Source organism: Trichosurus vulpecula, chromosome 6 (genome assembly GCF_011100635.1).
Source record: "Trichosurus vulpecula isolate mTriVul1 chromosome 6, mTriVul1.pri, whole genome shotgun sequence".
Taxonomy (NCBI): domain Eukaryota; kingdom Metazoa; phylum Chordata; class Mammalia; order Diprotodontia; family Phalangeridae; genus Trichosurus; species Trichosurus vulpecula.
Window position 1 is genome coordinate 182,679,372 of NC_050578.1, and position 27,859 is coordinate 182,707,230.

The 27,859-nt window shown below is 34.2% G+C and overlaps 1 protein-coding gene across 2 annotated transcripts in view; it reads right to left on the minus strand.

Moving 5' to 3' along the window:
• STIM2 (stromal interaction molecule 2) overlaps positions 1 to 27,859 on the minus strand; it is a 169,545-nt gene that overhangs the window by 87,573 nt on the left and 54,113 nt on the right. For both annotated transcript variants that reach the window (XM_036764099.1, XM_036764098.1), the window contains exon 2: positions 26,753 to 26,883. In XM_036764099.1, coding sequence (XP_036619994.1) covers positions 26,753 to 26,883 — 131 coding nt within the window. The remainder of the gene's footprint in view (positions 1 to 26,752; positions 26,884 to 27,859) is intronic.

Sequence of the window (27,859 nt, forward strand, 5' to 3'; positions counted from 1 at the left end):
AAACAGGAATAATTATCTCTCCCATTCTTTCTTCTCCTCAATCTTCCTCTCATTCTAACTTTTCTATTTCTGTCACAGACACTACCATCATCCAGTCATTCAGGTTCATAATTCCAGAGTCATCCTCAACTCTTTATTCTTACTACACATACCCAAACACTCGCCAAGTCTGGTTTATTCTACTTCTAACAATATCTCTCGTATCCAACTCCTCTCCACTCACATAGCCACTAACCTAATTCGAGCCTTACTTAATCATATCTTGCCTGGACTACTGGATGATATGTTTATCAGATTTCCAGATGATAAAAACTGGAAGGGATAACTAAAGTGTTAGATTACAGAATCAGGGTGGTAAAAGATGCTGAGGTAAGAACCTATGGGCTGAATTTAGTAATATGAAATTAACAGAAAAGTGAAAATTCTACACTTGAGTTACAAAAAAAAATTAAAAGTATATAATAGTGGAGATGTGGCATGATAATAGTTAAAGGAATTTGGGGGTTTAGGGAAATACAAGTCCATTAGTAATTAACACTATGTTAGCTTAAATGCACATGTTGCAATAAGAGAAGCATGGAATCTAGAACTAGGGAAGTGATAATCTTATTGTACTTTGTCCTGGTCATAGTACTATGTTCAATTTTGGTAGTCACATTTTAAGCATAACATAGATAAACTTCTTAGAAAGCTACCAGGTAAGTATAACCAAGATGTGAAGATACTTTAAGATCATGCAAGATGAAGATTGTTTGAAGGGGTAGGGATGTTTAGCTGGAGAGACTATTTTAAATGAAGGTAATATAAAAACAAAAGACAATGCCATTTCTTAAAGGCAATAGGTAGGAGGAGAGATGATCAAGGAGATAGGGGAATCTGAGTAGGAATAATGTGAAGAAGATATTCAATTTGTTCTGTTTGGTCCCAAAAGACAGAAGGAGAAAAAGAAACAAAAAGTGAGAAAGATTTAAGTAGATCTAAATGGAGGTCTGAAATAGATGACCTTCAGGAGACAATACTGTGCCTCTACTGTCCATGGGAGTCACATACACATACAACGACGACAGCAAGATCTCTAATTTAAGTAACTTGGGGACTGTGAAGATTATAAAAAATAAAGAACTCTCAAAAAGAATTTAAATTATTTAATGGATTTTTGTTTCACGTAATGAGAACAAAAGACTTGTATTTAAGCATTGCACTGTTAACACCAAAAAAATGCAATTAACTAATCTTAGTTGATGGACAAACTGAAAGGGAGAGAAATTTCTCATGAATTAAGATGCTAGAAAATGGAGGGATTTTTCAAATATTATGTCAATTTTGTGATTTCAATCAATAAACCCATTAAGGACTTTCTGTGGGTGAGGTACAATGCTAAGCACTAAAGAGTTTTTTTCTTCAAACAGACCTGTAATTTCATCAGTACAGTGAGCTTCCTAGGAAAAACTTCTTCTAACAAAGCATACTGGCACTTCATGGGTAATTTACAGTCTTAGAGAATTCCCTCAGGTACTAAGAAGTTAAATGATTTACCCAGATTCACAAAGCCAGTATGTGCCAGAGGCAGGATTTGAATTCAAGTCTTCCTGCCTCTAAGACTCTGTCAACCACCCATATCACCTCTACAAAGATGATAAGGACAAAAAGACAAAAAAAGAAAATAGTACCTTACCTTCAAAGAGTTTACATTCACTCAGGAGAAATAATACCTTTACTTTTAAGTTTTGTAATTCAATGTGGCTATTCAAAACAACTCCCAAATAGGAAAAAACAGACCTCCAGCAGAATGGATGTTACAGAATTTCTAAATATAATCTCATATGCTTTTGGCTTTATTCTAGAATTTTATCTTGGCAGTAAATTTACAATGAGTCTAGTATGTCCAACTGGGATATGACACCTTAGTTTCCTTTTAACAACTTAAGGAAGCTACAAGATAGGAAGATAGATACATCTCACTGTTATCTTAGTATATACATTAACACCTTATTTATCTGAAGGTCACTTATCTGGAAACCTTACCTACCTGGAAAGTTAGCAAGATTCTTAGAATAAGCAAAAAAAGTCTTTGAGCGGCCACAATAGTCCATGCACTAAAGTTCATATTCTTTAATAAAAGGAGAGACCCTTGGGGCCTCTCTAAGTCTTCTTTAAAAAAAAAAAAATCAGTATTTCATCAAGGTAGTGAGCTCCAGGGACGGAACTTCTTCAACCAATGCAGAATTGCACGAGCTCCATATTTAAAGCCTTGTGGCCTAGAACATCAAGAGAATAAGTAGTGTGCTCAGAGGTGTGTGGGTGTGTGTGTGTACGTGCGTATGTATATGTATTTGTGTATTTTTGCATGCCCACAAGCATTGGTTGAGGAAGTAGGCAATCAGATAAACAAGACTGTTGGAATTATGTGTAAAAAAGACTGAGAGAAATGGCATGGCACAGTGGATAGAGAGCTGGTCTTGGAATCAGAAAAGCTGAGTAGAAATTCTCCTTCATTTATACATACATACATATGTGTGCATACATATATGTGTGTATATCTATACATGTATATATACATTATATATACTATATACTGTACACACACACACACACACACACACACACACACACACACATCTATGCATGATTTCTTACATTTGTTCAACAAATATTTACTATATAAAAGGCCCTAAGCTAGGTCCTACAGGGAACAAAAAAGAATAAAATGCAGGTCCTAATCTGAAATATTTTAGTATGAGAGATAAGACAAGTATACAAATCATTAAATTATAAGTTGGAATTCTATTAAAAAGTATACAAGATCTCACAGGTAAAAGAGTCTTGAGGACATAAAGTATAAGCAAACAGACTTACATTGCTCAACAATCCTTAAATATACAGTTGTATTGGTAGCAAAGTACAATGATTGATGCTTTTAATGATGATCTCCAAGGTATCATTATATTCAATTTATTCTCTTTAGGGGGTCAGGGAAATCTGTAATACTTTTTAGAAATAAGTATATCCCAAGTGATTTAAGGGACTTTTAAGGGAGATAATCTTTAATTTTGTGGAAAATTCACCCGGAAGACTTCAATCAACCCCTGATAACAAAAAAATTGGCATTACTACATTAATAGTGCTTATGTTTGTGATTAAAAGTACCACAAAACAATCAACGCAAATATTTTTTATATTTTCCATAAGACTACCATTATTTTTTTCCACAATATTAGGTACCAGTTACTATTATATACACAGGAAGTACATAACAACAGTGGAAAGAATGCTTAATGCTTCTGGAGTCCAAGAGTGTCAGTGTGAATCCTAGCTCTCCTAGTTAATTCTTACCTATGGGACCTTGGTTGGACACGTCACTTAATCTCTCTTGACTTGGTCTCCCAATCCGTTAAGTGAGTGACTTGGACCAGATGATTTAAAAATACTGTCTCTGGGGACAGAAGATAGGAATTCAAACCCAATTTCTCACCATTACTACTTGTGTGACTTCAAGAAAGTCACAATCCCCCTGGGCCTCAGTTTCCTTACCTATGTAATATAAGGTTATAAAGCAAGGTTCCTTAACCTTTTCTCTGAGTCATGGAACTCAGGCTGTCTGGCACAGCAGATGCACCTTTTCTCACAATGTGTTTAAAAACACAAAATAAGTAAGATCAGAAAGGAAATAAATTAGATTGAAATAGTTATTAATTTTTTTAAGTCCAAGGACCCCAGATTGAGAATCCCTGATCTACAGACTACTGTTGGTACCTGGCATCCATTCCAGGTCAAAATCTATGATACAAGGACCTCATAATTCACCTAAGCACTCTATCAGTATTTGTTTCCTCATTTGTAAAGTAAAGGTGTTTGTATAGATAATCTCCTTAAGTCCTTTTCCAACATGTAGTTTACAAGAATTACAAAAGTTATAAAATGATGGTCTGAGTAAAATCTGTTATTCCTCAGAAGACAAAAAAAATAAGGGATGGCAATGGTTATCCCAAACAAAGCTGCATTAAAAATAGACATGCTTTAAAGAGGTAAGTAGGGAAACTACATTATGCTTAAGAGAATCACAGATATTTAAATAGTATCAATACTAAATGTACCCGCCCCAAACAGGATCTAAGTAAAGGAAAAGCCAATCGAACTACAGAAGAAACAGACAGCAGAACAATTATTGTTGACAACCTTCAAGTTCATCTTTTAAAATGAGACCAAAAAAAAATCAATGAATGAATGAACAGAAATACATTAAGTTCTTAAAAAGTACTGAGTGCTGGAGACATATGTTTTCAAAAAAGAGAGAGACAGTCCCTGTTCTCAATGAGATTACATTTTGATTGGAGATTGTATATATATATATATATATATATATATATATATATATATATATATATATATATATATATATATATATATGGGTACAAATGCAAAGCAGGTGGAAAGTCTTAGATGGCAAGCAATAACTGGAAAGATCATTGTTCATGGTTGGGCTATGTCAACATAATAAAAATGATCATACTACCTGAATTAATTTACTTATTCAATGCCATAACACACCAAACTATTTAATAAACTAAATAATAATAATAATAAATAACAACAACATCAAGGCAAAAGAGGAAAGGGATGTAAAGAGCGACACTGCCAAAAAAGGACTGGAGCCATGGGAAGACAGATGTCTTTGGGCCACAGCACAGACAGACAGCCTCCCAGTGTTCCCGGGTCCACTGGCAGGCTAGTGAAGATAAAAAGTACAAGATATAGCAACTTTTTAGATATGTAAGTTAAAGAAGAATAATGAGTTGAGGATGACACCAAAGTCACGAACCTGGGTGACTGGAAGGATAGTAGCACTTTCTAATAAGTAGGGAAGTTTGGAAGAAAGATGAGTTTGAAGGAAAAAGGTGAGTTCTGTTTTGGACAGGTTAAATTCGAGGTGCCTGTGTAATATCCATTTCAAAATGTCCAATAAGCAATTGGTGACACTATATTGAAGCTCAGGAGAAAGACAATAACACAAAAGAGAGACAGAGAGATAAATAAACAGACAAATATAGTTATGTAGTTATGGAGTTGTTGTCATGGAGATGATAAGTCAACCCATAAGAGTTGATGAGATAACCAAATGATAAAAGAGAGAGAAGATAACAGAGCCAAGGAGAGACCCTCAGTGTACACCTACAGTGCAGAGCATGTAACAGATAATGATCTAACAAAGAAACCCAAGAAAGAGAACCAAGGGAAAACCAAGAAAGCAGAGTCACAAAAACCCAAAGTATCCTTAAGGAGAGAGTGATCTATAGTGTCAAAGACTGCAAGGAGGTCAAAAAGAATGAGGAATGAGAAAAGGCTATTAAATTTTGAAAGAGATCACTAGTGACCTTGGAAAAAGCAGTTTCAGTTAAATAATGAAGTCAAAAGAAAGTTTAGAAGACAATGAGAGAGAAAAAATAGCTGAGAAAGAAAAGAGACAAACAACAATAATTTGATAGGATACAGGAACTAATAAGAATTTTTTTAAGGCCAAAGAAGACTTGGGCATGTTTTTAGGAAGCAAGTAAGGAGCCAATGAATAGAGAGATTGACGATTAGGAAGAGGGGATGGTAAGTAAGGCTAACCTGCAGAAAAAGATGGGACGAGATGAGATCAAGGGCACGTGTAGAGAGAGTGGCTTTGGCAAAGAGAAAAGCAACCTCTTCAAATAATGGAAAAAAGGACAGATGACATTAAGGGTTCATAAGGAGAATGGAAGAAGACAACACACAACACAACATGGTTGCATGGCTTCCTCTAGCTTTATTCATCTAGGCATGAGTAGGAAAAGAGAAGCCAAAAAGGGAGAATGATCTAGGGTTGAGATTTAGCCAGGGATTTGACAGTAGAGAACAGTGTAGACTTTAACTGTTAACTAAGGAGAGAACTATAAGTTTAGGAGGAGTAAGGTACAGAAAGAGACAGAATGATAGAAAATTCCTTCATATGATCATAATTTTATAAGTTCCTGACCTTGAAAGCAAAACACTTGGGGATAATGGCTGGGTCTTTAACTATTTGTTTGCTTTTGTAACTATTTGTTTGCTTTTGTAACTATTTGTTTGCTTTTATCCCCAAGGCCAGTATAGAATTCTGCAGACTAGATGCTTAATAACTTTTTGTTGAATTGAGGTGTTACAAATTGCCCTATAACAAAGAAACTTACAGCTTCCTGAATTACAAAAACAATTTTAAAAGCATTTTTGTACTTGTAGAGTCTTTTGTCTTTCTTCAATTTAAAAATTATTTACTGAATTGGGCCACATCTGCTCAAATTTCTATTTTATATTTGTGAAATGACTGTACAATATAAACCTGAAAATGCAAGCAATATGTTACCTATGACATGAACCAATCCACTTTAATAATACTTTCAAAATGCAAAAGCTGCTCAACGTTGGTATCAGGAAATAAAACATTTTTTAAACAGACGATTGGTAGAAGTTGCTGTTCAAACTAGTGTAGTTGGAGGGAAAATGTTAGTATAGTGAAAATGAGCGAGAGTTACCACTCTTCAGTCTTTATATATTATTACAAGTTTTAAGAGCAATGAAATAAACAAAAAACCAAACACTTAAGCATTCTTAAAATTCTTAAATAAGAAAAAGCAATTTCATGCTAACTTCAAAGAAGCAATTCTCTCAAATGAGATGCCATTTTTTCCGCTACTATTTGATACTTTCTCTGAACATTCTGCTAAACATAGCCATGTTTACATATCAGATTCCCTACTCGAATATAGGCAGATTTCAAAATAATTACTCAAATCCTAAATATGGTATGTTTTCTCTGATTTCAATCCAAATCTTTTCAAAGATTATACCACTTTTACTGATTCCTACACAGACACTGTTTCTCATCTATGATAAGTGAAACAAATTAATTTTGTTTCTTTTATCTTATCTCTCTATGCACCCTGAGCTACAAAGAAAATTAAAGTAGTACAATTGTTTAGACACTTAACAGGTTATACTAAGGTAAACTGCATTCTCCAACTCAAGATATTTTTAAAAAGAAGTCAAATTCACAACATTTCTGCTAAGAAGAACAGTCCCGATAAAATTAGTAAGCCTTTTGTAGTCCTATGATCTTATCATAATAAACTTGTCAGGTTTCATTTTTGAACTAGGCCTAACCAAAGAGAAAAACAAAATTCCATCACAAGCTAATGAAATGAAATATAGATGATGGGGAACAAAGACAGAGTCACTAATAAGGACTCTGTAATAAAGAAAAAAGTAAAATAAATAACATACATTATTAGACTACGATGAGTTCTATCATTCAACTTCCAGTAATAAGTATTCACTAGGCCTTTTGTATTTTACTTCTATTTCTTAGAAAAGTTAAACAATCTCCTTTCATTAGAAACAAGTCTACGTGTGTACACACACATAACACTTCACATAATTTCTAGAAAGAATGTTAGCACTCAACTCATATTTAACACATCTAAGGGTAAAACTTCATGCTCAATTAAAACTACCAGTTTTCTATCTGGAAGCAGGTCTCTTGGCTATAGTACAATAAAAAAATACAGGAAATCAGTCAGTTAATTACAAAATAATTTTAAGATAACAAACCCAAAGAAACCAAATTCTTCCATTTTCCTTTATTATAAAAATCTTTCTGCATGATATCACACAGAGTAACCAAATTAAAGAAAATTTTTTTAAAGGTAGTTTAAAAAATGGCAACCTATCAACAACTACATGAGAGATCATTCAAATCACTAATGATAAGAGAAATGCAAATGAAAACAACTCATACCCAGCAAATTGGCAAAGGCAAAAGATGGAAATAGTCAATGTTGGAGAGGCTGCAGGAAGACAGGCACACAAGAACACTTGGTGAAGTTGTGAATTGGTCCAACCACTCTGGAAAACAATTTGGAATTATGTGAGCAAAGTCACGATAACATTCATATCTTTCTGACCCTGAGATCCCACTTCGGGGCTCATATCACAAATTGATCACAAACAAAAAAGCTCCATCTTTACCAAAATATTTCTAACAGTACTTTTTATGGTAGGAAAAAAACCGGAAACAGCATAGACTCCTATTGCACCGACACTTACTAAATACATTGTAATATATGAATACAATGCAACATTACTGCATCATAATAATGAATATGAAGAGCTCAGAAAAACTTGGAAGATTTGTATGAACTGACCATAGAAAGTAAGCAGAGCCAAAAGAATAATATACAAAATTAGTACAATAATGTAATTGAAAGCAGCACTAACATGAAACCAAATGCTAAACAACTACAATGACTAGAGAACAGATGAAGAAACTCCTCTTTAGAGAGAGTTTTGGATACTACATTTACAGAGTGTTGTATATAATGCCAGATATGGTTGCTGCATCATTTGGTCTCGTTTAACTGGTTTTCTCTGATAAGTTGGAGAAGGGGTTAGCGTTTAATGTATAGAAATAATTGTGATATAAGAACAAAAGGTATCAAACTTATAAAAATATATTATACAGCAAATTAGACACAGTTACTATATCAGTTGGCTTTATTAAATGTTATAGTATGTTCTTAGGAAAGGGAGAAGGAGGGCACTTAAGTCACTAAACAGTCAAATCGTATGATGGAGAGATCACTATCAGGCACCCAGAGATCAGAGTAAGAATCTGTACAAAATATTAAGAGAAGCACTTTTTGTAGTAGCAAAGAAATAGAAACCAAAGTAGGCACTCATCAAATGGAGAATAATTAAACAAACCAGGGTGTAATAAATCTAGCAAAATAAAAAGGTGTTGTAAAAGGGGGTATATTTACCAAAACCTGGAAAGCAATATAGCACAAGAGAAAGAGCACTAATTCAAATCTCCCCTTTGACACTTGCTGTATGTCTTTGGACACATCTCAAAACCTCCATGGACCCAAGTTCCCCCTTTTGTCAAATGAAAACAGCCAGACGAGCTGGTCTCTAAGATCCCTTCTGGATATAAATCTACAATCATGTGACTCGTGTATCCTAGTAGAGAGTGAAGAGAACAGAAGAAAAACTTATACACAGACTACATTCTAATCCCAAATACCTGTAAAAGTGGTCTATGATCTGTGGTATGAGAAGTTACTCATGCAGTAATCTATGACTGCTCCAAAAAGCTAAAGATCATTCCTGCTTTCTCTCTACCTCTTGAAAGAAGGAATTAGATGAAAAATGAGGCTTGTTTTTGCAGACAAGGGCAAAGTATGTACTTGTTTTGCTTGACTATACTAATTACAAGGGGTGTGGGGGAAGCAAAGGGGGATAGTACAGAATAGTTTTCAAAGAAAAAAGCAAAAAAAATCAACAAAACATTAAAAAATACACAGAAGACAGCAAAAGGAGGTTCAGACAGTGATACAGATGAACAGAGCTGTGCTGGAAATACGGTTTTATTTAACATGTAACATATGTATATTTGTATACACACATATGTGAGATTGCCAATGACATATAAAATCATCTTTTTCTGTTCTTTATATATGGAAATGTTCATGTGTTGATGCTTATCAAATTCATAACAAAAATACAAGAAAATGTATTTTTAAAAACCTAGTAACCCTGAAATTGTTTTCATTTTTTAAGAAATTTGCCACAGAAACAATGGATAAACTTCAAAATTGAAATGTGACACTTGTTATCAATCACAGTGATTTTATTAGACCATTTTGCTTAAAGGTTTTCAGAGAATATACTTTGTCCAGTGGAAGATGAGTGGGGTATTTGCAGCTGCTGAAAAAATATCTATCATATAAGAACAAAATGCATCATCAAAAAAATTTTTTAATCCAAAAAGGGATTTAAAATTAAAGGGACATTAGATTGCACAAAACAGAAACCAAGGTCAGAAAGATTGAGTGACTTCCCTAAAGTTGGACAGGTGGTAAGTACCTATCAGAATCTAAACTAAGATTCTACAGGGTGTCCCTAAAGTCTGGACAAATAGGCAAAAATGCACATTTTGAAATATTTGGAATATTAACAGACTTTAGCCCCCTTGACTTATTTTTCTGGAGTATGCTAAAGGAGAAAGTGTACTCAATGAAAATCACAGATGCAACACACTTGATTGAATGGATAAACAATGAATGTGCTAAAACTGACAGCAATATGGAGTTACTGCATCAAGTTCACATGAATCTTGCAAAGCACATCAACATTACAAATGATGGAAATCAAACTGAAGATGTTATTTGTTAATATTCCAATTAAATAAAATGTTGAAAATTTCATTCATTTCATTTCTTGAAAATATGCATTTTTACCTATGTGTCCAGACTTTAGAACACCCTGTATGATTTCCAATCCAATGCTCTATTATTACATTGTCTCTAAGCACCAGATCTTAGTTTGATATTTTTGTCATTTGCCACTTTCCCATAAAGATGGAATTAAGCAAGTACAGCAGCAGGAAGCCCAAGGCTGTGTTACAAACTGAAAGCTGAAGAAGCTTTCCCCAAAATGGCTTTCTTGATATCCAAAAACCCTTACAGTTCTTCATTGTTATCAATGGTCTTTGACTTCTCACTTACTTACAATATTGTCTATAATGTCTGTTAGGCTCAAATAATGACCAACAAGATTCTATTGTGGATAGACTATTTTAAAAAAAAGGAGTGTCAACTCACCATGTCACAGATTTCAGCTTAGTGATGGCGATGATAGTAGCTAGCATTTGTATTGTGCCTACTATGCGGCAGGCACTGTGCTAAGTGCTTTAAAAATATCACCTCATTTGTTCCTCATAACAACCCTGGAAGGTAGATACTGTTATTAATCACATTTTATAGTTGAGGAAACTAAGGTAAATGGAGGTTAGGTGACTAGACTGCCCATGGTCTCATTGAGGCTGATGTATGTCTGAGGCTGTATTTGAATTCAATTCTTCCTGACTCCAGATGTAACATTGTATCCACTATGACACCTAACTACCCTACATTTGTAACTTCATTCCAAAGTTTACAAATTCATTATAGTTCAGAGAAGATACTAGTGCTTTTAACATTACCAGTTCATCTCTTCTTAAAACTCTTAACATGTAAAGTTTTTTAACTTCACCCAGAAGGAATATTAAAAATTTTATAACTTTTAATAGGATTGCAAATTCACTATAGTGTCACTATAATCACCAACTCTCTGGTGAAACTCTTTTCTATAAATTAATATTCTAAACAGTACTACGATCTAGTTAGCATGAATGACTTAAAAATGATAAACAGTTGTTCTGTTTTGCTACATTTTAAGTTACCCAAGGTGGGATCTATAATTACTTTATAATAGAAGTATCAGATCAATAATTTAGAGCTAGATAGAATCCCAGAGGCCATTTACTCTTATCTCCTTGTTTTAAAGTTGGGGAAACAGGGGCCTATGAAAATTAAGCAGTTAACCCAAGGTCACACACATATATATGTCAAAGGTAAGAAGAGTAGCTGAATCAGCCTTTAGATACAAAAAAAATACCTTTAAAGGCTGCTTATGGCTATCTGCAGGCTACTCTTTGACTGACTGACTGAAAAATTGTCCAGTGATCACTCATAATCATGGAAATCAGTGTTAAAAGGTACAGACAATGAGGTCAGAAGACCTTGTTTTGGGTTCTAGATTGGTCAAGCATGTAGCAGCAGGGTGATTATAGTAAGTTGTTGATTAAAGCTATCTTTTACACCTCAGTTTATGCATCTGTAACCCTGGGATAATAAACCTGTACTACTTTCCTCAAAGAATGGTTATCACAAAAGCATTTTGTCAACTAAAAAAGCACCAGAGAATTAATGTTCTACAGTTTTTGTTTGACTTTCACAATACTCAAGAGTATAGTCTAGTTCTTCCTTGGCATTTATTGAAATCTAGTCTCTCCACCAAACTATACAGTGTATCTTCCTCCAAACTGCTCTTTGGCTTTTTTTGTTGACCACTGTCAAGACAATTCAATGTCTCCATCACTTTTACTTGTTTTTATATAGCTGATTTCTCTCTAACTTTCCTTCTGTTCTTTTTTCTTTCTGCTTTCTATTGCTCTTCCTGCAATTATAGTTGAAGAGGCCAGTCTTTTACAAATGCAGTGAGATCATTCTGGCTATTAAGAGTAAAGTGAATGAAGTTAGAAAACATCTAGGTTTTGATGGTTCTTGGCTATGCTTGCTTGCAGCTAAATGCTCAGGAACTTTCTCTTTACCACCAGACAAGATTGCTATTTCCCTCTCTTTTCTGCTGAGCTAATTTGAGTTCTCTGGTCATTTTGGAAGCCTAAAGAATCCTAGAGAGCCCAAGACTGGCTACATATAAAAGACTTCCTGCATGCAAAGCAAGAAAATAAACAAAGCAGGAAACACAATGAGATTATTTTTACGTTTAATTTTTATTTTTTTCTCAATTAGGTATAAATTTTTCTAATTTTTTAAAATTTTGAGTTTCAAATTCCCTCCCTCTCTTCCCTCCTGCCTCCTTGAGAAGTCAAACAATTTGATGTCATTTATACTTTTGTAGTTATGCAAAACATTCCCATATCATGGTACAAAAAAATGAAGACAAAAAAAACTTCAAGAATAGTTTTTATTTTTTCTTTCCAACTCATAATTCTATTTTATTTTTAAGCTTTTATTTAGCATTTTATTCTTCCCCAGTTGCATGTAAAAACAATTTTTAATATTTATTTTTAAAACTCTGAGTTCCAAATTCTCTCCCACCCCCCCCTTCATTGACAAGGCAAGCAACTTGATATAGGTTATACATGTGTAGTCATGCCAAACATATCCATAACAGTCATGTTGTGAAACAAGAAAAAAATCTCTCAAGAAAGCAAGCAAGCTAAAAAATATGCTTCAATCTATATTGAGACACCATCAGTTCTTTCCCTGGGGATGGATAGCACTTTTCATCATAAGTCCTTCAGAGTTGTCTTGGATCATTGTATTGCTGAGAATAGCTAAGTCATTCACAGTTGATCATCTTACAATATTGCTGTTACTTTGTACAGAGTACATTTCACTTTGCATCAGGCCATGCAAGTCTTTCCAGATTTTTCTGAGAGAATCCTGCTCACCATTTCTTATAGTACAATAGCATTCCATCACAATCACATACCACAACTTGTTCAGGCATTCCCCAATCAATGAACATCCCCTCAACTTCTAATTTAAAGAAAGTTTTTAAAAGTATGCTTCCATCAGCAGACTCTCATCAGTTCTTTCTCTGAAAATGGATAGCATTTTTCATTTTAAACCTTTCACAACAATCTTGGATTATTGTATTGTTGGGTAGCTAAACCATTCATAGTTGATCATTATATAATATTGATGTTACTGTGTAAAATGTACTCCTGGTTCTGCCCATTTCACGTAAGTCTTCCCAGGGCTTCCTGAAAGTATCCTGCTCATCATTTCCTAAAGCATAACAGAATTCCACTATAATCACATAGCACAACTTGTTTGGCCATTCCCCAATTAATGGTCATCCTTTCAATTTCCAATTCTTTGCCACCAGAAAAAGGACTGCTACAAATATTTTTATATACATAGGTCCTTTTCCTTTTTCTTTGATCTCTTTAGAGTATAGACCTAATGGGGTATTGCAGGGTCAAAGAGTATGCAAAATTTAATAGCCTTTTGGGCACAGTTCCAAATTGTTCTCCAGAATAGTTGGATCAGCTGATAATTCCACCAACAGTGCATTCATATCCCAATATTCCTATATCTCCTCCAAAATTCGTTGCTTTCCTTTTTTGTCATTTTAGCCAATCTAATAAGTGTGAGGTGGTAATTTCAGAGTTGTTTTAATTTGCATCTCTAATCAATAGTGATCTAGAACATTTTTTTTCATTTGACTATAGATAGCTTCAATTTCATCTGAAAATTGCCTGCCAATTTCCTTTGGTCAGAATCACTTGAGGAACGACTTATATTCTTCTAAATTTGAATCAGATCTTTATATATTTGACAAGTGAGGCCTTTATCAAAGAAACTTGCTATAAAAAATTTCCCCCAGTTTCCTGCTCTCCTTCTAATCTTGGCTACATTGCTTTGTTTTGTGCAAAGCTATTTAATTTGATGTAATCAAAATTATCTATTTTATGGGCCATTACACTCTCTATCTTTTGTTTGGGCATAAATTCTTTCCTGATCCACAAATCTAACAGGCAAAATATTCCCCACTCCCCTAATTTGCTAGTGATATCACCCTTTAGGTTTAAATCATGTACACAATTTGACCTTATCTCAGTATGTACTGTGAGATGTTGATCTATACCTAATTTCTGCCAAACTGCTTTCACATTTTTCCAGAAATTTTTGTCAAATGCTGACTTCTTGTCCCAAAATCTTGCATCTTCGGGTTTGTCAAACACTAGATTAGTATGGTCATTTTACTATTGTGTATTACATGTTTAATCTATTCCACTAATTCACCACTCTATTTCTTAGCCAGTACCACATTGTTTTGGTGATTACCACTTTATAATACAGTTTGAGATCTAGTATTGCTAGGCCTACCTTCCTTCGCATTTTTTATTCTCTTGATATTCTTGATCTTTTGTTCTTCCAGATGAATTTTATTATTTCTAGCTCTACAAAATAATTTGTTAATGTGATTGGTAGGGCATGAAATAAATTAATTAATTTAGGTATAATTGTCAATTTCATTATATTGATTCAACCTACCCATGAGCAACTAATATTTCTCTAATTGTTTGGATCTACCTTTATTTGTGTGAAAAGTGTTCCGTAATTATGTTCATATTAGTTTTCAGGTTTGTCTTGGCAGGTAGACTCTGAAATTTATATTGTTTGCAGTTATTTTAAATAGGATGTATCTCTTCTGCCTGGACTTTGCTGGTAATATATAGAAATACTGATGAATTATGGGGGTTTATTTTACATCCTGCAGTTTGGTAAAGGTGTTCATTGTTTCAGCTAGTTTTTCAGTTGATTCTCTAGGATTCTCTAAGTATACCATATTGTTTGCAAAGAGCGATACTTTAGTTTCCTCACTGCCTACTCCATGCTATGGCCAGCATTTCTGGATCAATACTGAATAATGGTGGTGATAATAGGCATCCTTAATTCATTCCTTATCTTACTGGGATGGCTTCTAGCTTATCCCCATTATAGGTAATGTTTGCTGATGGTTTTAGATAGATGTTATTTAACATTTTAAGGAAACTTCATCTATTCCTATGCTTTCTAGTGTATTTAATAGGAATGAGTTTTGTATTTTGTCAAAAGCTTTTTCTACATTGATTCAGGTAGTCATATGATTTTTTTTTGGTTTTGTTATTGATATGATATGGTCAATTATGCTGACAGTTTTCCTATATTGAACCACCTCTCCATTACTAGTGTAAATCCTACCTGGTTGTGGTGTATGATTTTTGAGACATATTGCTGTTATCTCTTTACTAGTATTTATTGAAAATTTTTCATCAATATTCACTAGGGAAATTGTTCAATAGTTTTCTTTCTCTGTTTTGGCTCTTCCTGGTTTAGGTATCAGCACCATATTTGTGTCATAAAAGCAATTTGGTAGGAATTCTTTTTAGCCTATTTTTCCAAAAAGTTTATATGGTATTAGAATTAATGGTTCCTTAAATATTTCAAAGAAGTAACTTGTGAATTCATGTGGCCCTGGGACTTTTTCTTAGGTAGCTCATTGATGGCTCATTCAATGTCCTTTCCTAAGATAGGGTTATATAAGTGTTCTATTTCCTTTTCTGTTAATCTGCTAACTTTTGTTTTTGTGAATATCCATTCGTTTCACTTAGATTATCAGATTTATTGGCTTATATATGATTGGACAAAGTAGCTCCAAATAATTGCTTTAATTTCATCTTAATTGGTTGTGAATTTACCATTTTCATTTTTGATACTGGTAATTTGTTTTTTTTTTCCTTCCTTAAGTCAAATTAACCAACTATCTATTTTAATTGGGGTTTCCCCACAAACAAGCTACTAGATCTATTTATTAATTCAAAGAGTTTCTTACTTTCAATTTAATCTCTTCTTTGATTTTCAGGATTCCTAATTTGGTGTTTAATTAGGGAGTATTAATTTGTTCTTTTTCTTGTTTTTTAGGTGCATGCCCTATTTAATGATCTATTCTTTTTCTATTTTACAGATATAAGAATTTAGAGATGTAAATTTTCCCATAATTGCTGGTTTGGCTCCATCTCATAAATTTTCCTATGCTGTGATTGTTGTCATTCTCTGTAATGAAATTATTGATTGATTCTATGATTTGCTCTTTGACCCACTCATTCTTTAGGATTATTTAGTTTCCATTTAATTTTTAATCCAGGTTTCCACAGCCCTTTAATAAATATAATTTTACTGCTTTATTAAGTGCATCCTGAAAAGAATGTATTTAATATTTCTGCTTTTCTGTATTGGGTTGTGAGGTTTTTATGCCCTAGTACAAGGTCAATTTTTCTGAAGGTGCCATATAGAGTTGTGAAAAAGATATACTCCTTTCTATTCCCATTCAATTTTTTCCAGAAGCCTATTATATCTAAACTTTTCTAAAATCCTATTCATCTCAGCTTCTTTTTTTGTTTATGGTTAGATTTCTCTAGTTCTGAGAAGGGAAAGTTCAGATGCCCTATTAGTATAGTTTTACTATTTCCTCCATAACTCATTTAACTTTTCCTTTAAAAATTAGGATGCTATGACATTCAATGCACATAGGTTTAGATATAACTTCATGGTCTGTGGTACCTGTTAACAAAATGTAGTTTCCCCAACTGTCTCTTTAAAATTAGGTCAATTTTTGATATTGCTTTGTGTAAGATAGATTTCTAGTCCATTCTGCTATCCATGGCTGTTTTATGGGTAAGCTCATGCCATTCACATTTATGATTACTGTGTATTTCTTTACATCCTATTTTTTCCCTATTTATCCTGCTCTCCTTCTTTTTACTGTCTTTCCACAAAAGTTTGTTTTACTGCTAACCACCCCACCTCCCTTAATGCACCTTCCCTTCTTTCAGCTCCCCTCCCCTTTTCTTACCATTAATCTTTTATTGATTTCTATACCCAACTCAATGTGTATATTATTTCCTCTTTTAGCCAACTCCAATGAGAGTAAGGTTCAAGCATTGCCTTCCACTCCTTTTATCATCCCCACCATTTTAAAAGCTCTTCCTTTCTCTTTTATCTGAGATAATTTTCCCCCTTCTTTCCCCTCCTTCCCCCTTCTCCCAGTGCAATCCTCTTTCTCAGACCTTCATTTTATTTTTTTTAAGTGCTCCCATCATAGTCAACTCACACCCCTACCCTCCATGTATACTCCTAACTGCCCTACTAATGATAAAGTTCTTTGGAGTTACATGTATCTTTTCCTATGTAGGAATGAAAACTTTTTAACTTCATTGATTCCCTTATGGTTTCTCTTTCAGGTTTACATTTTTTTATGCTTCTCTGAAACTTATATTTGAAAGTCAACTTTTCTTTTCATCAGCAATGCTTGAAAGTCCTCCATTTGGTTCTGGGTCATAATCCTAGCTGCTTTGCTCTCCAGAATTATCATATTACAAGTCCTCTGCTCTTATAATATGTGAGCTGTTAAATCTTGTGGGGTCCTGACTGTGGCTCCAAGATATCTGAATTCTTTCTGGCTGCTTCCAATACTTTCTCCTTGGTCAGGGTGCTCTGGAATTTAGTTATAACATTCCTGGGAGTTTTCATTTTCGGATTCCTTTCAGGAAGCAATTGGTAGATTCTTTCAATTTCTATTTTACCATCTGAATTTAAGATATTGGGGCAGTTTTGCTTGATAATTTTTGAAATATCATGTCTAGGCTTTTTTGTCTTAATCATGGCTTTTAGGGAGTCCAACAATTCTTAAACTATCTCTCCTCAATCTGTTTTCCAAAACTGTTATTTTTCCAATGAGATATTTCACATTTTCTGCCATTTTTTAATTTTTTTCACTTTGTCTTATGAAAGTTTCTTGGTGTCTCATAGAGTCATTAGCTTGTAGTTACTTTATTCTACTTTTGAAGGAATTTTTTTCTTCAGTGGGCTTTTGTACCTCTTTTTTTATTTGGTTAATTCTGCTTTTGCTGCAAGGCATTCTTCTCTTCGATAGATTTTTATGCCTCTCTTAACATTTAGTCAATGCTGTTTTTTAATGTATTATTTTCTTCAGTAATTTTTTGTGCCTTTTTTTACCAAACTATTGACATTCCTTTATAATTTCTTTGCATTACTCTTATCTTTCTCCACTTCTTCCTCTATTTCTCTTATTTGATTTTTTTAAAATCCTTTTTGAGCTCTTCCAGTAATTCTTGTTGAGTTTGTATCAAATTAACATTTTTCTTTGAGGCTTTGCTTATAGCCACTTTGATATTATTTTCTTCTGAGTTTGTGTCTTAATTTTCCCTGTCACACTAGTAACTTGTTATGGCCAGATTTTTTTGTTTCTTTTGTTTGCTCATTTTTCTAGCCTGTTTCTTGATTTTGAACTTTGAGTTAAAGTTGGGCTCTGCTCCCAGGGTGGAGGGGGCACTGTTCCAAGTTTCAGGTCTTTCAAAGTGGTATGATCTAAGGAGACATGTAGTCACTGCTCTCCTAGCCTGTGCTCTGCTCTTTACCCAAGAAGAGACCTTGCTCCCCTCTAGCCACCAGTACTAGCACTCCTCTTGGCCCTAGGATTGTGATCAGGTCTCTAACTATCCTTGCAGCCACAATTCCTAATGCTCCCCTCTCCCTGGGATTGAGATCAGGTTCCTTACTCCCCCATGAGTGACCATAAGCATTCCTCTCAGCCCTTGAATCCTAACCAGAGCCTTTGCTCCCCCAAAGTAATCATAACTGCTATCACTCATTTTGGCCCTGGAAACACTACCTGGAAGTGTGTATGGGCACTGCAATAGCATCCTAAACCCAGCACCAGCAAAGAGTTCTCTGCAATCTCCTTCCAACCAGTCATTCAACCCCAACTCCACCCCACCAAGCCCTGGTCTGTGGCTGAGAGCTCCAGAAGCTGCTGCTGTCATCAATGCAGCTGCTCCAAGGCCCACAGGTGGCACCTTGGCCTGTGCAGCATGGTCTGCACTGAGCTCCATGCCTGACCACCAGCTCAGTGAGACAGACCTTTCCTGCTGACCTCCTAAGTTGTCTTAGATTAGAAAATTGTTTCACTTGACCTTCTGCTGTTTCTGCCACTCCAGAATTTTATTTGAGGCATTATTTTAGAGTTGTTTGGAGGAGAATTTGGGAGAATCTGCTCAATGCTCCTTTACTTCCCCAACAATCAAGTGATAAAATATAAAATTAAAATAACCTGAATGCAATTAGTGAACATTCATTACACTTACTGCTCTAAAAGATACTAAAATACATTTAGTCTCAATGATCACAAGTTACGTTATTTAATATGAGTTTTCTTTCCATATGCTGTACCTGGACATGAATAATAAAAAAAGATGTTCTTTTATGCAGAACAACTAACTTTCACACAATTCCTTCTTTGGTACCTCATTGTAGCATGGAGGCAATCCACGCTACTCAAAGGCAATGTTATAAGATCTATTATGTCCTAACACAAATTCTTCCATATTTCACATACTACAAGTCTCCAAGATCATCTAATGAAAACTAACAAGGGTATAATGACTTGCACTGGTAAAGGGAGTACTTACACCAATAAAAGCACAGGTCTTCCAGAAGTGGAGTACTTTGCTAGTTACTCAAATAAAGCTGAATGGCCACTTGTTAAGGACATTGTGGAAGGTCAGATATAGATTAGAGTGGAAAGCCTCTGAAGTACCCTCTAAATGTACTGCTTGTTGCTCTGAAATAAGGTTTGCATTATAAAAGGATTTATTCATCACTGTTTTATTTTAACTAAAGTTAAAGCCATGCTTCCTATGCAAAACTTAAAATACCAAAAAACACCACAAACATATAGTTTTGACTTTTTTTTTTAAATTTGACAGCATCAACACTCCCAACCACTCCACCTTGTTCTTTCAGGTGAAGGCTGCGGATCTCCTCAACCAAAATATTATCCACAACTATCCTGGTGTATCTATGACTTTAATTGAGAGAAAATAACCCTAAATTATAGGAAAGGATACTGCTTTCACTGTATAGTAAAATACTTCCTGCCATAAATTTACTAAATTTGTCATGCTATTATAACAACATTTTCCCCCATGTTTACAGGAGACAGCAAAAATGGTATTATTCTCCTAAAGTTAAAGTGAAAATCTGTATGGGTATTGCTATAACTATGTCTCACGTTTTTCTTGATAGTATCAGAAGCTAGAAATAAACTGAGATGTATAAAAAATAGGAAAATTATACAAAAACAAGATATGTGTGGGTAACCAGATGAATATGCAAGAGTTCCACTTGTCTAAAACTACTATCATTTAATCCTGTTCTAACAACTGAGATTATTTTCTACTAACTTTGCTTTGGCATATTATTTTTATAAATATTTTTCCTTGTTTATGATATATCTATGTAAAGTAAACTACCTTTCTCAAGAAACAATAATATACACAAATGCTGACCTAACTATTTCATAGGTGGCATCTTTGCATGGAAGTTTAAAAAAAACAACTTTTCACACAGATTTACTTTATAGCTAGCTATGCAATATTAGACCAACTATTACAAAATTAAAGCCATTTTTAGAAATTTTTTAAAGACTATTAAAGGAGAACTACAAAAAAGAGTCAGGGGAAAGAAGAAAAATTAGAAATAAAAATAATGGGGGAAAAAAGGAAAGAAAAAGACATCAGTGAAAGCCACAGCCAATCAACATTTTATCACCACTGATTACTAAAATACGCATTAACTATACTCTCCCATCAAGTTTCCTTTTAGTCTACTAGGAGGGCAACTAGGAGGCACAGTAGATTAAGAGCCAAGAGCAAGACCTGAGTTCAAATCCTACCTCAGACATTTACTAGCTGTATGACCCTGCCTGTTTGCCTCAGTTCCTCATCTGTAAAATGAGTTGGAGAAGGAAATGGTAAACCAATCCGGTATCTGTGTTAAGAAAATCCCAAATGGAGTCACAAAGAGTCAGACAAGACTGAAAATGACTAAACAATAAAACTACAAAGGACCTACGGAAGAGGCAACAGTAAGTATTAAGTGTCCAAGCTAAAATGGTAGACGTTACCTGTCAAACCAACTCATAAAGTAAATTAAAGAATCACCTACAGGAGTCAAATCATCTGGATAAAAAAAAACTGGCATTATATGCTTCTAGACATATACACACTCACACATATCATCAAAAGGCCAGAGAGTAGAGACAATGAAGTCACAATTGACTTTAAGCCAAAATATACTGCCCTAGGTTAAACCTTTCATCCTGTTAATAATCTCTAAAAGAGCAAGTTCTTAAAAAAATCTGCTTTAGCATAATTCCAGAAATTACAAGCAACTTGCCACTCGTTACTGGCAATTCAGGAATAAGTAACTGAAATTACAAAAAAGACAATCCATTGTTTTTAAAATTCAGGAAAAGCATGCAATTTCAATTTCACATTTTAAGGGCTATAGGGATTATGTTGTACTGTATCCTCAACACTTAGCATAGTGCCTGGTCTGTCATAGGCATTTAATAAATACTTATCCTTTGCTGACTGATTTAAACAAAGCTGTAACCTACGTTAGGTTCTGGGATTTCAACAAACATAAATTTCCATACCCACCTTAGAACTGACAACAAGGTTCACTGAATGCAACCAACTAACATACATATATATATATATATATATATATCTTTCTGGAACTTGAGGCCTGGAGTCAGGACGACTAATCTTCCAGAGTTCAAAGCTAGCCTCAGATACTTACTACCTGTGTGACCCTAGGCAAGTCATTTAACAATGTTTGCCTCAGTTTCCTCATCTATAAAATGAGCTAGAGAAGGAAATGGCAAACCTCTTCAGTATCTCTGTCTACAAAACCCCAAATGAAGTCACAAAAAGTCAGACAGGACTGGGAAAAAAAAAAACAACTAAATGACAACAAATGACAACAACAATATGCATTCCTTCAAAAGATGCTATAATCCCAAATCCCTGATCAGACACAATCCAACAGTCAAGCCACATATATATCAAAATGAACACCAAGAAATCCAGTGATTCTGGAAGATCTACAAAGCTTTTTTGTGTTGTTTTATTTTGTTTTTACTGAAAGAGATGAAAATAAATGTTTCTTCTAAACTGTGGTATAGAAACTCTATCCTCCTCTGAACCATCAGTGGTATAGTAAAAACAAAGGTTACTAAAACTGCTTTAGAGAAAAGAATTTCTACCAATGAATATTCAGTCACTCTAGCAATCTCAATTTGCATAACCTCCACCTCCCTCCTGTCCCAGGAGTGAAGGAGCCTGAAGGAATCAGGCTATATCACAACTAATACTATAATAAGAATAATTTTAGTCTCAAGTGCTTTGTTAATGATGATGACTAACTATAATCAGCATTTATGTAGCACTATAAATTCTACAAAATACTTTACACTTGTCATTTCATTTGATCCTCAATATTCCCTCAATTTTTTTTCAACAGCTACACAGATCTAAAATTTCTCTGAGCAGAAAATTTTTACTCAGAACTTTTAAAGTATGGGTTTTTTAATAATATACATAATATCAATACTTCTAATGAAAATATGTATACTTTCGATTTTATCAATTGAATGATACGATGAAATCGGAATATTCCCATCAATAGTCACTATTTACACAGTTGTCTTTGTTTTCCTTTTCTAATAGTGACATCACCTTCATATCTGACCTTTGAGTGAATCTCACATAACTTCAGGTTTCTACAGCTAGATGACTTTAGTAAAGCAATAGCTCCAGTCAATCATCACTTTCTCATCCATTTGAACATAGGAAAGCCACCTATTTCATTCCTAATGAGGCCAGCCAAGATCATATGAGCTCACTGGACAAATCCAAGGGCAGCTGATAAATTAATTATAATATATAGAACATCAAAGAAAGAAAAGTAAAAATCGACTGTGTAATTAGTTGACTTAAAACCAGTAGTGTTTTTAAAAGAAAATTTCAGCCACATGGCAACACAGAAATGTTAAATGATTTGTCCAGGGTCACACAGCTACAAAATGTCTGAGGCAAATTCAAGCCACCTCTTTTAACCATCAAAATTCTAGTGTGTAATTTTGTTGCTCAGTCGTATCCAACTCTGTCCACATTTGGGGATTTTCTTGGCAAAGATGACGGAATGGTTTGCCCTTTCCTTCTCCAGGTTATTTTACAGATGAGTAACTGAGACAAACAGGGTTGAGTGACTTGCCCACAGTCACACAGCTAGTAAGTATCTGAGGCCAGATATGAACTTAGGAAGAAGAGTCTTCCTGATTCCAAGCACCACTAACTGCTACAGTGTCTAGTCACTCCCACCGCCACCCCAAAAAACTGATCATTTTGATTACACAAAATTGGAAAGGTTTTGCACTAATAAAATTAATGCATCTAAGATAAGATGAGAATCAATCAAATGGAGGAGGGGGAAAAAAACTTTGCAGCAAATTTCTCAAAAGGTTAGTATCCAAGATACAGAGGCTACCAAAAAAATACTTAAAATCAAAAGAAATTCTCTAAAATGCAAGTAGTCAAAGGATATGAACAAACAGTTCTCAAAGGAAGAATTTCAAACTATTAACAGCTGCAGGAAAGAATGTCCCAAATCACTATAATAAAAGAAATGCAAATCCAAATAATCTTGCTGTATCACCTCATACCCAGCAAATGGGCAAAGACAAAAAAAAAAGGAAAAATCAATGTTAGAGGAGATGTAGAAAGACACAAACACTGAAACGTTGTTGGTGGAACTGTAAATTAGTACAAGCAGTCTTCAAATCAATTTGCCATTATGAAATAGTCATGAAAATATCCTTACTCTGTCTAAAAAAGATTCTGCTATGTCACATACACATATAAACAAGTCACTGGCCCAAAAAAAGGCCCCCTCAACACCAAAATATTAAAACCAGCACTTTTTGTTGTAATAAAGAACTGGAAACAAAGTATATGAATGTAAGGGAATATTACTGTGCTGCAAAAAAAAATGACAAGATAAATACAGAGAAGTATGGATCCCCTGACATGAACTGATGAAGAGTGAACCATAACACAATAAACAATGAATGTTGCAAAATTGCAAGCCAGAAAAAGAGCTATAAGAGACTTCCCCTTGATCTTTTACAGAGGTGATAGAGGAGTAGGGAAGTACACAGGTATGGAATTATTTCATATATTGTAGATTTTTCTTTTGACATATTGATTGGTTTTGCTTAATTTTCCCTCCTCTTCCTCTTTTAAAAACATTCCTTCTTATAAGGGATGGCTCTCTGAAAGGGGTAGAGACACGAGAAGAGATTCAAGTGATTAAAAGAATAATAAAATCTATTTTTAATTAAAAAATAAAAGAAAAAAATTTATTCAGATTCAGTGATTCACAATCTTACCATTCAGTAAAAGTTATACTACCACACATATTTAGTTTATTGAAGACGATGATAATGATAAATGCTTTTACCCATGTGGGCACGTAATAGATATTATCCACAGAGGCAATAATAGTAGTTCACACCTAGTGCTTTAAAAAGATTAAGATAAAGAATAACTAATAACTACTTTGTAAATACATTTTAAAACACTGACAAATAACAGTCTAATTTTGTTAATTCCCATTCTGCTACATATAATTTCTATCAGTTACGGCATTATAGATAAAAGGCCAGTCTTGGGAATCAGGAAAAACTGAGTTTAATTGTTAACTCTAGTATTATAAGCACTTTGAGATACTAAGTAAGTCACAATACCACCAGGCTACTAAGACTGAAAATTTCACATTGTTACTGATCTAAATGGCAGAGGGTATTTCCTCACTGGGAGTTCTAGACACCTTAAATAATTCTATAGAAGAAAGTATTCAGAAGTAGTTAACTTCCCAAATAATGATGCATGAGCTCTGCTGTTTTCCTTAACTGTATTTATCTTTTGTAATGATTATAAACTTGAACTACTGAGAAAGGTATGATTTAAAGTAAAAAAGGCTTTAAAATCGTATGCCAATTTTTTAAAAAAACAATAAAACAAGCTCACATTCTGGAACTTTAACGAACATGGTACAGAGAGAACATTAGACTTAACCGAAGATCTTCAAGAATTTTAATACTTTTATGACTTACTTTACCTTGAGCAAGCCACCTTAACTTCTCCAAAACTTTATTTCCTTAAAATACAAGATTTTCCAAAGCCTGAAAAATGATATTCTTCACAAACTTCCACAAAGCTTCACCTAACTTTAAAATGTAGCAAAAATAAATAAACTGATAAATAGGTAACTTCCCATAGTTGCTCAGTCAATAAACATTTATTAAGCACCAATCATGTGCCAGGCACTGAGCTAAGTACTAAATTCCTCAACTAAAGTGCCCCATTGTTACATGGAAGTGACTCTGGGGTCTACAAGGCTATATAAGCAAAAACTCTAGGAGATCCTACCAGCTGGAAAGGGCTTTTAGTATAGGCCTGAAGAGATTAGGATTACGTTAGAAACAATATTTTAGGCTAGACCTAAGTTAGGTCAGTCTAATAACTAAGGTTGGAAATTTAAAATGCAATTAAAACTATCTTTACTATCCAACTCTGGAGAAACCTTGGGGTCCCTACCCTGCTCTAACTAGCAATTTCTAACTGCCCCCCAACAAACTCACACATATCCCAGCAATTTCCAACCACCCCTGGTCCTGAAACACCTGGTGAAGCCAATCCAAGGACATTTCTGCAACCTTGTTTCTGTAACTTCTCAATACTCCCCTCCTGCAGCTAGACTGAGAATAAGCTTCTAGAGTTAAAAGGATTTCACAGGGCTACTCACTTACTTCTAATCACCACAGCTATCCAACAACTTGCCGAGCTCAATCAGAAAAACATTCCCTATAGGCAAGTAGAGTTTCAGCTGAAACTTTTGATAACTATTCCCCCAGTGCTGGGCCATTTTATACCCAAGTGACCAAAGCAAACAAACAGGCTCCCCATCTCCTTAAAAAAAAAAAAAAAGCTCAGACAGGACAGGAAAGGACAAACACAACCCTGCCCTTAGCAGTTGCTCCTATCCAAAAGCAATGCCTCACTCGCCATTCATACAAAATCAGTACAACCCCTACCACCAAAAAAAAAAACTAAATTCAAAAGACTCATTACAAAATTCATTAAATTCATTATGCCCTAGACACAGGGCATAACAACCGCTGAAGACCACATCCTAGTAGGCAAAAGGAAATACGGAACTGGAATTCAGATAATGGAGATGATACCATAGGGCTTTTTAAAACTCAAGTGTTTGTAAAAGTAAGTTAAACTCTCTGAAAGTGAAGAAGGAAGAGGCTCAAGGGCTAAGACTTAAGGCATCACACAACTGGCTAGCAAAAAAAGGTAAAAAGGAAACAAAAGACTTTTTCTTTCAGAATAGAGAACCACAAATATCTGAAAAAGCAAAAATTCTGTAGAAAGGGAAAGAATGAAGTAGAAGGAGAAACTAAAGATAGTAAAATAAAGGGAGAAAGGTATGGGATTACGGTCCCTGGAGATGTAGAAGAAATTAATTAACATCTAAGAGTTAAATATCAGAACACTGAAGGAATAACCTCAAGGTAAAAGTTTTATAAAGTTCTCATTCTTTAAGTCTTAAGAGAACATTAAAAAAAAAATTCTTCCACCTACTTCATCACTTTCCTCTACTTCAATGCCACCATCTTTGTCATCATCCATTTGTTTATGTATTGTTCGAAGAGCTTCTAGACTAAATCTGTCCTCTTCAGTAAAACATGGTGGACTCAATGAAATGCAAGGATCTGAAAAGAGAAAAAAAACAGGACAATTATTAATCAGCTATAAAAGAACAGGCTGCTACTACAGTTTGAAGGAAAAATTGTTTCAGTTTAGGTTAATCTTAAATCAGCTTAATATTTCAAACAAAGAATGCTACACATGGTGGTACATGTTCTAAAATGACAATTTCATCCAATCCAATTTAAAAGGATGTCAAGTTGCTACATGATAAAATATTCCAATATTAAATTCAAGTTTGTCTTTCTCTACTTCAGTATACTATTTCAGCACATACTAATATCTTTCTTCCTCCTCTTCAATAGCCACATTTAATATTCATCTAAAATAACATTTAAAAATCTCTCCAGACAAACTGGTCATTAATGAAGCCATAAGTAACAGAAAGTAGAGTAATTTTTCTACAATTCAGTTAAACAACAATATGACTTTCAGAAATACTATTATCTGGAAAAAAAACATAAAATTTCACAAACATAATAAAAAAATTTAAGAGAGCTTTTATTAAATGTCTGCTATGTACCAGGAATTGTGCAATGGAGCTATAAATATTAAGAATTAAACAACTTTTATTCTCCCAGGGCTCACATTCTAATAGAGGAGAGAAAAGGAAAAACTAGAATTAACTTTGAAATCAGAAAGCTGGTCTTTTTTCTTAAAACCACAGGACCAAATACCCTCTCCCAGAATAAAAATCTTAGCTATTTAAACAAGTTCATAGGATCATTCAGCAATAGGACACAGGGAGAAAATGATTTAAACAATCATAATTTTACCTAGTTTCTTAAAGTTTCCTAGGTTAACATTCTCCAAGAAGTTTAAAAAGAACTAACATTTGAGAAGGAATGTAGGTGAACATGAATCAGGAAAATGGATAAAAAATTATAGCATATGAATGAAATAATTTTTTTACCATTAAAAATTATGAATGAGAAACAAAGACATGCATAGGATGAATGAACTGAAAAAGAGTGAACTAAG